At 48.1% G+C, this 16,496-nt stretch overlaps 1 protein-coding gene across 2 annotated transcripts in view; it reads right to left on the reverse strand.

Moving 5' to 3' along the window:
- Positions 1–16,496, reverse strand: part of VIT (vitrin) — an 82,885-nt gene that overhangs the window by 30,479 nt on the left and 35,910 nt on the right. Inside the window, exons 6-8 of one of the 2 annotated variants that reach the window (XM_049651899.1) lie at positions 12,353–12,544; positions 7,521–7,577; positions 720–764 (exon numbers count right to left, since the gene is read on the reverse strand). In XM_049651899.1, coding sequence (XP_049507856.1) covers positions 720–764; positions 7,521–7,577; positions 12,353–12,544 — 294 coding nt within the window. The remainder of the gene's footprint in view (positions 1–719; positions 765–7,520; positions 7,578–12,352; positions 12,545–16,496) is intronic. The other variant, XM_049651900.1, reaches the window with a different exon arrangement.

Below are 16,496 nucleotides of genomic sequence, written 5' to 3' on the forward strand. Positions count from 1 at the left end.
TGGGAAGTTGGTCTTCCTATTTTCAGCATGCCTGGAGTGTGGGGTGCCCTCCCAGAGGCTCCGTCAGAGGAGGGAAGTGCGGGGGGCTCTGCTCTTGGCTGTGGTGAGCTTTCTCCAGGCTTGTTAGTTTTTCCAATTTGCCAAGCACATGATTTCATCTTTCCATGAAAGGTCAGTCTGCTCATCCCACTTCCTCACATCATTTTGAAAATTCGCTTTGGGTGTCTAACGGCATTTCTCAGCCAGGAGCCTCTCAGGGAAACTGTCCAAGGCTCCAGGTTGGAGGGAGGGGGGAAGAAACGTGAGGCCAGAGGCCTCTCCTCCACCCCGTCGTTCCCTACCAGTAAAATCTACCCTCAGACCGAGAGCCAGAAGGCTGTGTTTGCTGTTGGAGTTTCAGACCCTTAATTCAGTAAACAGTAAACAGCGAGCAACACTCATTCATGTCACGGGCCAAGCTGAATACCACTTTGCAAAGAAGGACAGGGCAATAGAAGGAAGTCAGAGTGTGCTTCGAGATGGAGTGAGCCTCTAAACCTAATTTTGGGGTGAGGAACTCACTCCCTTGTACATTCGGGTCTTCATGACTCTCACTTCCCTTTTGTTATCCGGTGGACAACAGTGGCCTCTGTGCCACCAGCTGGATTATCAGACTCTCGTGATTCTGTAATCCTATGTCTCCATCTAGTCGTGGCCAGGAGGTTGGGCTGTATAATTACCTGCATCTAAAAGGACCGATCCAGGTTTCCACAAGTCCATTTCCCCTGATTTTCAAAATTAAAAAGAAGCAAACTTGTTATTTAGGTGAAACCAGCAGAAACTTTCAAGTGAACTGCCCGGATGATAACATTTTCCACTTGTGGCAGAGAGTTCAATAAAAGAACACGGGACCAGACGTTAGGAGGAGACCACCTAAAACCTACAGCGTTTTTTCTCCTGGGAAGCTCTGAAAACCAAAGACAAACACATCTTTGCCCTTTCCTTTCTTTTACTGTGCACCAAGAATCATGGACTATAAAAATCCCGGGATTCAAGGGGACCTAAAAGCTCGTCCAATCCAGACCAACCTCCCCAGCATGCTTCCACAACATCACTACCAAGTGAGTGGATGGCTGGTGCTTGGATACCGCCAGAGACAGGGAACTCATTACATACCCAACCAAGACAGTACATTTCTTCTCGGACCATTGAGACTGTTAGAAAATTTTTCATCGTATTGATCGGAAATCTTAATCCATCCCTCTATCCACACTTATTAAGCGCCCAGCATATACCCAATATCATTTCAGGTACATTTGACTCACCCACCTATTTTATGTTCTCTTCCTTAGAACCACACAGAACAAATCTGGCCCCGTCAGGGAGTGGGCAGTCCACTCATTTCCTGGGGCTCGGCTGCTCATTGTGTGCCTCATGCAGAATAAAGCAGACTCACCGGGCATTTCTATGTGCAGTAAAATGTTTAATGCCCCACTATAAACTGGGGTTGATAAGGTGGAAAGGGTGGTCGGGAAGGGAGGGGGATTCTTACCCAACAGTCCCTGACGTCTCTTGGAGAATCATGGCCAGGAGGGGCTCAGAGGCAGCACAAACGTGTTATGAAGCCTCATAAGGACACCAAAATAGCTGTTTCTCTTCCTCTGTCCCTTCCTTCTGCCCCCACCTCCCCAGCTCAGAAAGCGTAATCAGCCCATCAGCTTTGCGGCAGGCCGAAATGAGTAACACACCCAAAAGAAGTGATGTTTTCCTTCATAGGATGAAGGTGCCCGGCTATTTTGAAAGGCCGTCTGCGTTCGTGTACATTCTGATTTAGTGGTGAGAACTGAATTTAATCTGGCTCAGCCATTAACCAGGCGTACACCTTAAACGAGTCTCCTACCCTCTGTTAACCTTAATTTCTCTGCGAATCACATTAGCAGGTTGGGTGAGATGATCTCCCTGTTCAAATATTTATGACTTAGAAGTTTAAACGGTCGGCTCGCCTCATTTCTCTATCGCCACCTACTGGTAAACACACGCACTTCACCCTTTCCTTGAAGAACGAGTCTGGTAGCATCTCAGTTTTTGCCCAAGGCTTTCAGCACCCTTGACTGCTACAAGGAATTAGAATTCTGGGCATACTTTAGCAAGAGAGAAACAGTTCCCTGACAGCAGGGAACCAAGCCCTTCCTCCTGTCCTGGGAGCCTGTCTTTCTGTTGGTGCCACTTATATTTGTTTGGGACAAGCATGAACCAAATCACTTATCCAAAAGCCGGAGGCTGAAAAATATTTGGACAGCTGAGACTTGGTGTTTTTTGGACTTGGTGGTGATGGGAAGGAAGTCTGTGAGAACACTGACATTCTGGTGTTGAAGAGTAACCAGGTGATGTGAGGATAAAAGGCACTGGAAGACCCATCCTCTGTCTACCCAACCTTGGCCGGGGGGTTGGGGGACTTGCCTACCTTCTCTGACCTCAAGTTTTCTCCTGTGTAAAGCTGAGGTCATGAACACCTGCCTTGACCTGCTTCCCACAGAGGTTAATGCGTACAAAATCACATCGCAAAGAGTAAGCCAGTCTTAAAAAACAAGGACTTATTTTTTGGGACGATACTCGCTTGGTCATCTCATAGATACAGTCAGCGTCTAAGAGAAGAACTGGCTCTGAAGGATTTCCGTGGAAAAAATGTAGATCCGTTAACGTTTACTGAGAGCGCGCTTGGCGGCAGGCACTGGCCAAGCACTTTGCAAGTTTAAGTCACAACGGCCCCGTGAGTTGGGTTACGGCTGCGACCTCACATTACGGGTGAGGAAGCTGAGGCACAGGGAGAGGTCGAGCTGAACTTCGAGCTCAGGCTCCAGAGCCTGCACTTAATCACCCCCTGTTCATCACACGTGAGAAGTCACAGTCACGCTGGCATCTCAGGGTCATCTTACGCCACTGAAGGACACACTACCTGGCACACTCCCCGTGACTCACGCTAAATGTGGGGGACCCCCATATCCCTGCTCTGAGACCCTGGTGATGACCTCTGCACTGGTGACAGCTTCCGTTCCCTGCACATCTGGAGGTGACAAGCACAGGACCCAAGCGGGAGCTGTAAGACACGGCCCTTAGGGCTGTAAAGTTTTATGGGGCAGAAGCACAGTTGGCCCTTCGCCCCCCCACCGGGTTCTCCCCAGAGAATCCCCTGGAGTGTGAGTGTTAGGAGGTGGCGGTCTGAGAGGCAGCAGGCCTCCGGAGCTGGGGCACCCCCGTACCCTCCTTCCCTTGGCCCGGCTCCCTGCCTGGAGCCTCACGGTCCCCGTGGACAGCTCCCTCTTGCTGTAGTGAAACGGCAGGCACTCGCAGAGCCGCTGGCTGGGCCAGCGAGAGCACAAGGGCTATCAGAGCAGGCTGAGGACAGTCCAAGGTTCTAGGCACTTGATCTGTCACCGACACATCCACAATGCTGGGTTTACAGACGGGTTGCCCTCCCAGCTTGGTGTGGGGTATTGGTTTGGGACCTGGCAGCCTTTTCGCACGCAGACAACATTAATTCCATGGTTGGGTTTCCAGGCAGGTGAAGCCTATTGGGTTGAACATGGTAGCCTGAAGCTGGACAGCAGAAGCAGAATGGTTCTGAGGCAAAGTCACCGAGTTCTAACTGAAATCATCAGAAGCACCCTCCTTCCCCTGGAAATACAGCTGGCCATGCTAGCAAGGTGGCTCCTGCCCCCACTCAGAGGGTGCTGGAAGGAGGGGCAGGGACTGGCAGTGGAGGCCAGAGGTGGCAGTGGCCTTACGGATGACTCTGAAGGACCGGGGTGTGGGGCCTTCTACCTGTGGAGGCAGAATTCCAGAACCTGAAAATATCTTAGTTGTCTTTGTAGTCCTAATGCAAAGCACAGTGTCTGACATCTAGCATGCTCAGGAAATAGACTTTCTTTTAATTAAAGAACAGTTCCTCTGCAGTGGGGGTGGTGGCTTAAATTGGGGACGTTGGGCAGAAGGCATGGTGGGAGGTGGGTTTCAAGTCTGGCGTCCTGTGGAGGAGAGGATGAACTACTGAGGCCACCGACAATCTCATGAGGTCCATGTATAGCTGTCCGCGTCTGTTAGTGGGTGGCCTTAAACACAGGTATTTAGTGGGGCTCTGAGATTTGGTCCCATGTGGTATAGATTTGTATCAGTGATGAGAAAAGAGGCAGGTGGCACATTAATCAATTATGCGGATGACAGAAAAGTCGGAAGGATAGTTAATACATTAAATGACAGAATTAAGATTCAGGAAGATGGCAACAGACAAAACTGAGGAATTTCACAGCGATAAGCGTGATATTCTAAGTTGGGTTCAAAGACTCAATGGCACAAAGACAGGACTGATGTGACCTGCTTCTGTAGAAGTGCAAGAGAAAAACACCCTGGTGACTTGAGTTACTGAGTTATTGCCATGATGGAAGCAGAATATTTAGGCAGCGAGAGGCAGTGCCCTGGCACACACCCCTCGTGGGTGGCATCGTGTTCTGGTCTGAGTGCTCTGTGTGAGTCCTTCGAGGACTGTGGTCACAATCTGCCAGGTCACAGAAAGACCTGTGGGAGGAACCGGAGAAATTTATCCTAGAAAAGATGAGACGTAAGGTGGATGTGAAGGCTCCTTTTGTATATTTGAAAGGCTCTCAAATTCATACTCTTAGAAATGACTGAAAGGGCGCCTGGGTGGCTCAGTTGGTTAAGCATCCAGCTTTGGCTCAGCTCATGATCTCACGGTTCATGAGTTCAAGCCCTGCGTTGGGCTCTCTGCTGACAGCTCGGAGCCTGGAGCCTGTGTCTCCCTTTCTCTCTGCCCCTCCACCTCTCGTGCTCTGTCTCTCTCTCTCTCAATAAATAAATATATAAATGTTAAAAAAAATGACTGAAGACCCCAAGGGGTTCTTGTTTGTGTGTTATCCTACTAAAAATCAAAATGCTCGGTCATTTGAAACAGAATGTTAACTATTTCATCATTTAATATGCTTTTTTTTTTTTAACATGAGAAATAGCTATTTTCCAAAATAATTCAGTGACAAGGGTGACAAATTTCTTCAATGCCTGGCATAACAGAAGACTGTGGGAATCTGATATCTGTTGCTCAGTCTGTTGGGACATGTTGTTTCGGTTGAAGGACGAGAAGAAAGTCTGGCCTCACTCAGTTGTGTGGTGGGAGCAGGGAGGACATCCCAGGATCCCCATGAGCAGGGTCCTCAGGCTTCACTCTGAGACACACTAGTTTAGCCAAATTAGGATCAATGGGCCTAAGTTCTAGATAGTTACGTCTAACAGCGAGGGGGCTGGGACCCCTCCTGACCGCTCACTCAAATGTATCTGACGTGGGGCAAAAGCCTTTCTCTGGCATATTCGGTGGGGAATCAGACCGGAGGCAGTTTATGCAATTCATCCCAATTCCATGTCTCAGTGATTTTCTAGCTGAAGAACTGGGCAACTTGCCTGATAGGCCTGATTACCTCTGAGGTGAGAGCCTGACAGAGGGTATCTAAGAGCCCCAAACGTTCTGACCTGCCTTTGCTCATGGTGTGCGAGTGGCTTCTGCCCACAGGCAGGAGCCCTAACGAGGCTGCGGGACCGGTGAGGCCTGGGTGCCCGTGGGCTAGGAGACACTCCGAGGCCAGGGCTCTCTGGGGGTGGGTGGGAGGCTCAGAGCAAAGTTCTAGGGATGACGGGGAGGGAAGGAGATGCAGAAATGGGTAGGATTTGAGGATACAAAGGCAGCTGGGAGCATCTGGAAAGTTTAGGAAGATCAAGCATAATGGCTGGGAGCATGAAAGAGAAAGGGAAAGGAATGAGGGCTCAGAGCTAGAGAACTAGAGAGGTAGCATTAGAAAAAGAGAATGGGGTCAATCACTGAAAGTAACCTTGGGTTCTTGGGAGTCAAAAGTAGGAGCTTGCAGATCAGGTAATGTGCCTCATTACCAACCACCCCCTGAGCCGTGTCTGATTTGTGGTGTATGTGAGCTCAATCAATCCCAGAGGCGGGTCCTGGGGTGTGCAAGGTGGGGGCATAGGCCACCCAGGTGGGGGCCTCTCAAGCAGACCCAACCCACGAGTGCTACTGGATGTCTGCACGGCTGGAGATTTCTCTTTGACACGCCAAGAACAGACAAAGCAAAGAGACGTTTTCTAGAAGGTAAAACACCTTGGCATGCCCACAAACTCTGACCATGTGGCAGGATGAGCTGCAGGGGCCAACAGCCAGTGCATGGGGAGTAAGGTATTTGCAAGGGTGCTGGAGCACAGCTGGTGAGCAGCGGGCAGCTTACCCGGGCTGACCTCTGCTCCAGCAGGCTTCTGGAAAGCAGCTCTGGGAGAATCCCAACTTTGGATACCTGATGGGATCACACGGCATCAGCTGATTCAGGTGCAACCAGCAGTCTGCTCTCCTCCCTTAATTTGCCCCCTGGTATAAGTGCCCCCGGTTCAGATCTTCCTTGGAGGTCAGCCAAGCCAGCTGAGCTTGGTTCTCCTTCTGGGGGTGGTGGAGGAGGCAGAGATCCTAGCCAAGGGGACAGGGTGCGGGAGTGCCCCGTGCCTGGCTGCCTGAAGGGTCCCGGGGGCCTACTGAAGGCTAGGATGGCCTTGGAATCCTTGCCTTGCCCAGAGATCGATTCTTAAAACCCTTTGTCCAGGACAACAGCGTGTGCTTTGGCAAAGGTACAGTTGGGCAGCAACTAGATGGGGGACCACATGGAGCCTCTGCTCTGATCCAGTATCAAAGCAAAACAGAACCTACAGTCTCTAGGAATCTTTTAACATGCGGAGGACAGACTGGTATCCCCCAGCAAGAGTAAAACCTGGACTCTTTTCCTTGGGAGACCCAGGCCCCACATGGCAGTGCCCTGTGGCTGCAAAAGGCTTTGTGTCCCTGTATCAAGTGGATCAGCTTGTGGCCCAGGCCCTGAGCACAGTTTGTAGAAAGCACCCTGCCCTGCTGGATTTTCCTTTCTAATCTCTGCAGGCCTCCAGGGCATCACAGAGAAGAGAATTACTTGCCTCGTCCCTCTGCCATCCCAGGGCTTGGGCCAAACTTTAAGGGATCCACACAGACGTGAACAAAGGGTTGCTGGGAGTGTCATAAGTCACAGAATTCCTGGAGGAGAGAGAATGGGCTTCTATTCTCCATATCATAGAACTACCCCAGCAAGATCGGCTCTGCCCTTCCCTAGACAAAGCCACAAAATTTTCTCTTTCTTTTACCCTAGTTCCTCAAGCATAAACCCCAGAGAGTATCCCTTTTCAGGTTTACAAGAGCCTAGTTACTGAATCCTTAGGAATTTCCATCATAACCTGCACAAAAGTGCCTCGAGGGAACAGCCATGGGTGAAAGCTTTGCATTCCTTTCAAGTTTCTTCACAAGCTGGGCCCCTGAGCAGTATCTCCTGTTGGCATCACTGGTTTAATGCCCTCTGTCCAAATCTAAATCAAATGGCAAGGATCTGGAATGACAAAGCTCATGTAAACACGCTTAACTTCCATCAGTAGCTGGAAAGGTGAGTTCAGGTTCTTACCTGGATCCGAGCGGGGGCTGTTTTGGCCGCTTGTGTAGGTGCTGGTGGCCCAGAGATCTGTAATAACATTTGACCGGTCAGAGCATGAATTTTCATTGAACTGTTCTCATTCTTTCCATGATCCAACCTAGCAAGACATTTCCAAGGTCAGAGCTAAGGTAAAGCTTTGTCCTTGGGCGGTCTGAACCTACCCCGAGGAGGCATTGAAATGGAAAAAGAAAGGGGGGGGTGGAGCAGGGATTTAACTCAAAATACTGCCTGAAAATTCCACATAATAATCACCCTTGTATTTCACAATTGTCAAAGTAAGTATCTTTTACTAAAGTGCCATATTTTTTTTTATACTTCGTTATTCTTACAATAATTCTCAACGGTGCCACTCCTGAGGAGGCTAAAGTAATCCTTCAATAGCAATGTCACTTAACATTTAACAATTTGCTTAAATGGCGTTAACAGGGTATTGACACAAATAGCATTAGCTTTCAGTCATTTTAAAGGCACACGAAGGGTTATCCTTAATTACTTTATGAGAAAATCAAATGCAACTTCGGTGTTCATTATTTATTGGGCAATTGCTCTGAAGCAAGGCTTTAAAAGGAAGGAGGGGGATTTTATAAAGAGGGAACCATGGAAAATGAGCTGAGAGAAGGAACCAAGTTTCAGGGAGGGGGAGAGAAAAAAAAGGCCATGGAACAATATCAATTTCTCTTAAAACCCAAACTGTCCACAAGTCAATGTTTCCCTCCCTTTGACTCTGTTCCATCTGTCTGAATACAAACTCTAAATAGCTTTGTTTTCTCTCTCATTGTAACGATAACATGTGCTCACTGTGAAAATATACGCCGTGTATAGCAAGAACCCACATGCAATCCCTCTATCCTCCAGTTGCTGGTACACAAGTGAGCTCAGCACCCGTGCTGTTTTGTCGACTCCTTCCTTGAGTTAACAACCCACCACAGGCCAGTCTCCTGCCAGGAGGTGCACATATTCATCAAAATGATAATAGCTGTGTGCTAATTGCTTTAACCATTCTGATGGTGGACAATTAAATCGCTTGTACTTCTTTTTCTGTTAGGAACAACATCTGTGTCCAGGCTCCTGGTCCCCCTCAGATGACGTTACCTCAGGATACATTCCAGTAAGTGCAAATTCTGGGTCGTTTCTCTACACTTTTGCCCAAACCACGTATCCTCAGTTTCTCATGTGAATTGGTGAAGAAGGATGTGATATAGCTTAATTTGCATTGATTTGATTCCTGGGGAGGTTGAACATCTTCTGCTCTATTTATTGGTCATTTACAGTTCTTCCACTGTGGCTTGCCTGGTCATGACCTTCACCTATTTTTCCATGGGAATGTTCATCTTTTTCTTACTATTTGTAAGACTGGACTTGAAGACCTAAGTTTTCCAGATAAACTTAAAGACAGATAAGCTTTCAGAGAGGAGATAAACAGCGAGGTGAATGACCACAGCCGCCCGCATGTCTTGCCACCAGGCGGCGCTCTGCTCCCTTCCTTGGTTTACCCTTCTTCGTGGGCACATGTAATCTGTTAGGTCTCCTGAGTCACCTGTGGCACTTCTTGAAAGGAACCCGACTAGGAAAATCATGCCCAGCAGAGCCACCCCACCCTTGTAAGCCTGCGGTAGATTCAGCTGACCCTGCAGAGCAGGCCTGGAGGGATTTTCCATCTTTTCTAGAACTCCTTCCCCAGCATATCTATGGATCTGGTTCTACTGGCTGCCCTCTCTGGTCATGGGATGTGGCTCTGCGGGTGCCCGTGTAGTCTGGCTTCTCTCATGATGGACGGCCTCACTCCTGTCCCTCTGAGAAGTCTCTATTGCTCTGGCTCTTGGCTCCCTTACCCCCAGCCTTGATTTGTTCCTCACTGTCTTGTTAGGTTTGCCTATTCACGGGTCAGTTAAGGGGTGTCCAGACCCATCCTTTTTCTTCCATCTGTATCGGCTCCTCTTCTTGGGCTGGGAGAGCCTCTGTCTTTTCCTGCTACAAAGTTTCCACCTTCCACAAGACTCCCTCCAAGTTCCTATGTTCTGTCTGAGAGGCAGCCTTTTATCTTATTGTAGAGCAAAGATACTCATTGATCCCAGAGGCAGATTGCTCCTGTTCTGGCTACACACTTCTAGGTGTCCTAAGCTGAAGGGACCCGTTGCAGGGATCTTGGTAGGGTGTGTTCACAGGTGTAGCCCAAGATCTCAGGGCAGTGCCTGACACATAGTAGGCTCTCAATAAATATTTGTTGAATAAACAAATAAATTATGTTTTACCTGGACACCCCATCTACAACACACTTCTACAATCTTTTGACTCTCGTCAATACAAAAGAGGAGAAAACCCTTAATAAAGGCAGTAACAACAACTCACTTGTCTATCAGCAATAAGAGAGTTGCTCTGTTATAGCTGGCAGAACATTCTCAGTTGATTTGAAGAAAAAAAGGAATTATCTGTGTACTGATTATGATTTAATATAGTTGGGCTAAAAGATCACAGCAAGCTACCTATAGCCATATATGAATATAGGCATTCGTGAAAGTAGACTTACGGTTACCTGGGGCTGGGGGACGGAAGGATCAGTTAATGGGTACAGGTTTCTTTTGGGGATGATGCAAATGTTCTAGAATCGATCGTGGGGATGGTTGCCTAACTCTGCAAATATACTAAGAACAACTGAATTGTACGACTTCAATGGGTGAATTGTAGGATATGTGGAAAGTATTTCAAAAAAACTCTTCTTAAAAAAAGAAAAAGACAGAGGCCTTCAAACATCCATTTTCACTTCTCTTCATTCCTACAGCAAATCCTTTGAGCGGGCAACATGGTTTCTTCAAGCCCCCTCTCCCTTCCTCCCTTTCCAGTCTGGCCCATTTCTTGGCAGTTACCGTGGAGGCGGCATGGAGCGCTCGTTCTGAGTGTTTGCCTGGCAGGCTGTGGGGCGGCGTGGGCGCTGGCCGAGGTTGAAGAGGGAGGCTGCCGGGCTGGGAGGCTGCTGTCCAACGGCCCCTGTCCCCCAGCCAGGAATAATGAGGCTTTGCCAGGTCAGGAGCCACTACATCAAGTTCCTTGAGGTTTCTACCAGCACAGGCCCAGCCTGTCACAGGATTTCCAAGCTCCCAGTGTAGCCAGATAAATATGCCACATGTTTAATTACATGTGTTATGTAAAAACTGACCTCCTCCGAGGAGACACCAGGAGCAAACAACTTACTCAACCACTCAAAAGTCTCTGAAAGAATCAAGGGCCCCTAAAGTCAAGAGCCTGAAGTTATGAAGAAGGAAAGCTTGTGGCTTGAGTGCCTCTCTCACCCAGGATCCTTGCTTCCTGATATTTCTCTTGCTGTCAGGCATCATGTGCCTGTGCTCGTGTTAGCCGGGGTTCCACAGGAACAGGATGGCGGGGGCGGGGATGGGGGTCATGTCCTGTGTATCCCAGCAATTATTTTTATGGTATTTTTATTTGGGTACTTTCCATCATTGATCCTTCCAGGGGTCGTTCATCCCATGGAATGATAATACCCCTTGTTTCATAGAGTAGTTAGGAACATTGAGTAAAATAGTGCACACAGGGTGCCCAGCACAGGGAAGCAGGGACTGCGTGCTCCATTGTTGTTATTCTTCACACAGTGGGCGTTGGGGGTGCCTAACATCCTCTGGCCTCGCTGCCCCATCCGTGGCAAGGGCAGGTCAGGCCCCTCCTTCTGGGATGGCTTCATTCGTGCCTGGGGTGTTCGTTTATGGCAGGGATGCCTCCTGCAGGACAGGGGGGACCCCGGCTGCTGGGGTGCCATCGTGGCTCTGCTGTTTCCCAGCCGTGTGACCTGGGCCGGTTTCCTCACTGCCCTTCTGTCTGGTTTCCTCATCAATGCAAGGAATTAGTGAAATCAGAAGTCGTAGATCTAATTATGTAGCTCGGTTATGAGGATCTCATAGGCTAATTGTAAGGTGCTTCGAAGTGTCCAGCATGTTGCAAGTGCTGATGTTATTTGTTAGATAAAAGGATGAATGGATGGCCGGACTCTGACATGGAACAGGCAAGGGCCCTGCTGTGTGGCTGGAGGTGAGGCTGAAGGAACAAGTCCTGGGCACGTCCTCCTAGAAGGAGAAAATGGCCCTGGGTGGGAAATATTTAGAAAAACCTGCTGTCACTCCTGCTGTGGAATGTTCCGGACTCTTTCCAGAAGACCTTTAGAAATGAGACGGTCTTATTAGCCCAGGATGGCTTGCATAAAAACCACCTGCATAGAAACTAGAGACTGAGTTATCAGATGAGCTCTTGAGGTAATACCAAGATTGGTTATGTAATACCAAGATTGGTTAAATCTAAAACACTATTTAAGAAATGGATACATAAATAGCAATCAGAAAGGGAATAAAAACTTTAGCTGTCTGGCTTTTCCTATAGTTTTTTTTTTTTTTTTTTTTTTGGTTTTGTTTGCTTCTAATATTTGAAGACTTCCAGGAGCATACGTTTGTCCCTTAAAACAAAACGCAACAGCATTTACCTTGAAACCTACTATCCCTTCGACTCGGCTTTTGCAATGGGAAAGTTTCACGTAACATCAGTCACACTTCCGAATCTGTCTTAAGCCCCTTCCACTTGGTTGGCTTAGCTCTTAGCTTGGTCCTAATGTAGTATCAGGCTCAGATTTACCCCTGGAGTCTGGAAGGACACAACCACGTACTTCCGGCCCAGGTCTCGGCGCTACTCCTCAGCCAGCCCAAAGGGCGGCACTCTGCACAAGCATTCGGACAGAGCTGTTACCCCAGAAGCCCCGTCTCCTACTTTCCTAGAGCATGACAACACACAGTCTACCTACTGACCCAGCTCCCCGCTCCTGAGGCCCACGGGCTGGGGTCTGAGGCTGCTGCTGGTGGAGCCGGCAGATGGGGACGGCTTTGGCAGGCTGGCGTGGGCGGCTCCGGTCGCAGTGGCTCCCATTACCTGCGTCAGGGTGACTGGCTGTGCGGTTGTTTCTGGAACTGGTGGCTTCTGGTAGGCTTTCGTGGCCTCATCTGTAAAAAAGACGAAATTATACTGAGGCCTACCAATTGGCTGGTGGGCCCGTCAGGACAGAAACGAATGCTTATTGAACACTAGCTTTGGGCAAAGATCTCTGCTAGCTGCTGTGGAGGAGAAAATCCACCTGCCCGAAAGGAATGTACAATCTGAAGGGAACAATGAGCCAATAAACAAACCAAAGACTAAATAACAATAAAATATTTAATTTTTTTTACATTGATTCATTTTTTGAGAGAGAGAGAGAGAGAGACAGAGCGCGAGCAGGGGAGTGGCAGAGAGAGAAGGAGACACAGAATCCGAAGCAGACTCCAGGTTCTGAAATGACAGCACGGAGCCCGATGCAGGGCTCGAACTCACAATGTGAGATCATGACCTGAGCCGAAGTTGGACGCTTAACTGAGCCACCCAGGCGCCCCATAACAATAAAATATTTAAACAGTTAAATCCTACAGCAACACTGAGAAGGCAGAACATGATTTACTGCCAAATTAATTTGCCAGACACCAGAAGCAATGGTTTATGAACCTTTTTCTTTTCTTTTTTTTTTGTTTTTTGGTTTTTTTTTGCTGTGTCAGCATTGACCTAGGGATGGAAGGAACTTTGGGGCTTTCACTGTGACTTAACTCTCAGAGAATGCATTCTAGATGTTCTAGCCTAGACTGGTTCATGACTAGTCAACTCACTCCTCTGGGCCCCAGTTTTCTCATCTGTAAAATGGGGTAATGGAAATAATTACATGGTAAGGATCACCTAGATTCTACTAAATTGTGCTCTTCATTCATGTGTAGTGATTTACATTGTTTCCATGATTTAAATAAATTTTTTTAGTTGGGGCACTTGAGTGGCTCAGTCAGTTGAGCACCCAACTTCAGCTCAGGTCATGATCTCACGGTTCGTGGGTTCAAGCCCTGGGTCGGGCTCTGTGCTGACAGCACAGAGCCTGCAGCCTGCTTTGGATTCTGTGTCTCCCTCTCTCTCTTCCCCTCCCCTGCTCATTCTCTCTCTCTCTTTCTCTCTCTCAAATAAATAAACATTAAAAAAAATTAAAAAAAATTTTTTTAAGTTTTATTTATTTAGTTTGAGGAAGACAGAGACAGTGTGAGTGGGGAAGAGGCAGAGAAGGAGGGAGAGAGAGAATCCCAAGCAGGCTCTGCGCCCGATGTGGGGCTTGAACCGTGAGATCATGACCTAAGCTGAAATCAGACACTTAACCGACTGAGCCACCCAGGCACCCTTCCACAATTTTATAATTCCATTTGTTTTTTTTTTAAATTTTTTTAATGTTTATTTATTTTTGAGACAGAGAGAGACAGAGCATCAACGGGGGAGGGTCAGAGAGAGGGAGACACAGAATTTGAAACAGGCTCCAGGCTCTGAGCTGTCAGCACAGAGCCTGACGCGGGGCTTGAACTCATGGACCGTGAGATCATGACCTGAGCTGAAGTTGGCCGCTTAACGGACTGAGCCACCCAGGCGCCCCTCCACAATTTTAAACAAGTCTTAATGTGTTAGTTCTCTGGGGGCCCTGACAGTTTCTCTGAAGGTTTAGGGCATGGGGACCAGTGGCTATCCTCTGGGCATTGGATATTGTATTGACAGCCATGGTCTGTGTCAGAAGGGGACACAAAATGGTCCCCAAACTGAACAGCACCCCAGTCCTGGGAGGGACCAGTGACATGTGTCACCTGAGCCCCCCAGCAGGGACATTAACTCCTATGCCTGCTCCTCTGTATTAGTGTCCTAGTGCTGCTGTCATAAATTGTCACAAACGCACAAACTGGCTTAAAACAACAAAAATCTATTCTCTCACAGCTCTGAAGGCCAAAAGTTGGAACTCAGTGTCACTGGGGCTGACCTCAAGGTGTCAGCAGTCAAGGTGTGAGCGGAACCTACTTTCTGCCTCTTCCATTGTCTGGTGGCTGCTGGCATTACTTGGCTTGTGGCCACACCCCTCCAGTCCTCAAGGCCAACATCCTGAGTTTCTCTCTGCTCTGTCTTCACATGACCCTCTCCTCCATGTGTATCAAATCTCCCTCTGTCTCCCCCTGCCCCAGATAATTCAGGATAGTCTCCCCATCCAAAGATCTTAACCTAGTCCCATTGGCCAAGCACCCCTCCCCTTTCTCGTTTTGCCGTATATGGAAGAATTCACAGATACCGGGGACAGGGACGTGGGTATCTTTGGTGGTGCAGGGGCATTTTTCAGCTTACCACAGCATCGTAGCCATAGCTTTTTTTTTTTTTATTATTATTAAGTTTATTTATTTTGAGAGAGAGACAAGTGACAGAGCAGGAGCAGGGGAGGGGCAGAGAGACAGGGAGAGAGAGAATCCCAAGCAGACTCCATGCTCTCAGCATGGAGCCCGACATGGGGCTCAATCTCATGAACTGTGAGATGATGACCTGAGTTGAAATTAAGAGTTAGATGCTTAACCAACTGAGGCACCCAGGTGCTCCCCGCCCCCAGCTCTAGCTTTTAACTCTGCTTAGGGATATGCAGCTTCGGTACATAGAACAGCAGGCCGAAGGGACAGCATCTGAGATTAGGTGCCGTGCTGTTCCTGTGAACCATCCAACTTCCTCTTTGACACTGTACAGCATGCTGGGAAAACAGTGTCAGCACCATGACCTTGGGCCAGTCACGCAGGCACATGTGTGCCGGGGCATTTAGACCCATCACCCAGCACTGGCATCTGCTCATTTTCCACCCTGCCGCTGTCACCTGTGAGCACTGACTCGGGAGAGCATATCAGCACACAGTGCCCCAGACACAGGTTGGAGTTTGGCCGTTCAGTCTGCTCTCGTAGGCCATCCGGGCTCTCCTTTTCCCTGTTGTCGCTAACAGTTGGTCACCCTCAAATCTGCCCAGAGACGGTGGCAGACGATCGCTAAAGAGCTGGCGGCAGCTTTGCGGGGTCAGCCAGTCTTCACGCCGTCCTTGGGCAAAACCAAACCTGCGTGGTTTATGACATTTCCGTGACTTCAAAGGAACTGAGCCTTCATGACAAGTCCTAGGGAAGTTTCTGATTTCTCCGGAGTAGTCTTCTGTCTTACTCTCTGGTAAATGCTCCAAAGCATTAGCGTCTTGTTAGGGGCATGTGGGCCCAGGTAGGACCCGCTTCATACAGGGAAGAGCCATTTAATAGAATAACATATATATATTATGAAATAGGATAAAAGTATTAATTTGGAAAGAAAGATATAAAACCTACAGTACATTTTACTTGGAAATTGTTAATTAAGCCACAATTAAAAATAAAACTTCTAGCAGTAATGACTTTTGTCACCTTATACTCATGAGATACTGAAAACATGAAATGTCTTTTTCTCACACCGTTGGCTAATGTGAGGTTTCCAAGTACCCCCAGTCTTCCTTTGCTAACTTTGATTGCTGGAGAGCAGATTAAATATCCTGATGACAGCCAGTCGTGTTAGCTGCTTAGGACGCAGATACTTTCAAGCGAGTCATAAATTCAACCAAGAGATCCATGTGTCTGGTTTTCCATGGTCTTCCATGGGCTGTTATTTCCACCTGCTCTCCTGCCTGGAACAGAACTGTCTTTAAGATGAAGACAGAGAAAGAACCCTTCCCCAGTTGCTCCCAATTCCTTACGGAACATAACGCCTGATGTGACCCAAAGTGAATTCTTCATTGCACCAGGTTCCTTTTGAGCAGTTAGAAACTAAACCATCAAAATGGTTTCTTCATACAATGTCAGATACACAGAAGCCTCACGGAAATCTTTTCAAAGATTTTCATGGGAAAACGTGAAAATTTCCTTTAGGCTCTTAACATATTACTCTATGGACAAGGTCATGTAGTGTTCTTTTTTTTTTTCTAAATTTTTTAAGTTTAGTTATTTATTTTGAGAGAGAGAGCAAGTGAGCATGAGAGGGGGAAGGGCAGCAAGACAGAGAGAGAGAGAGAGAGAGAGAGAGAGAGAG

Source organism: Panthera uncia (assembly GCF_023721935.1).
Source record: "Panthera uncia isolate 11264 chromosome A3 unlocalized genomic scaffold, Puncia_PCG_1.0 HiC_scaffold_12, whole genome shotgun sequence".
Taxonomy (NCBI): domain Eukaryota; kingdom Metazoa; phylum Chordata; class Mammalia; order Carnivora; family Felidae; genus Panthera; species Panthera uncia.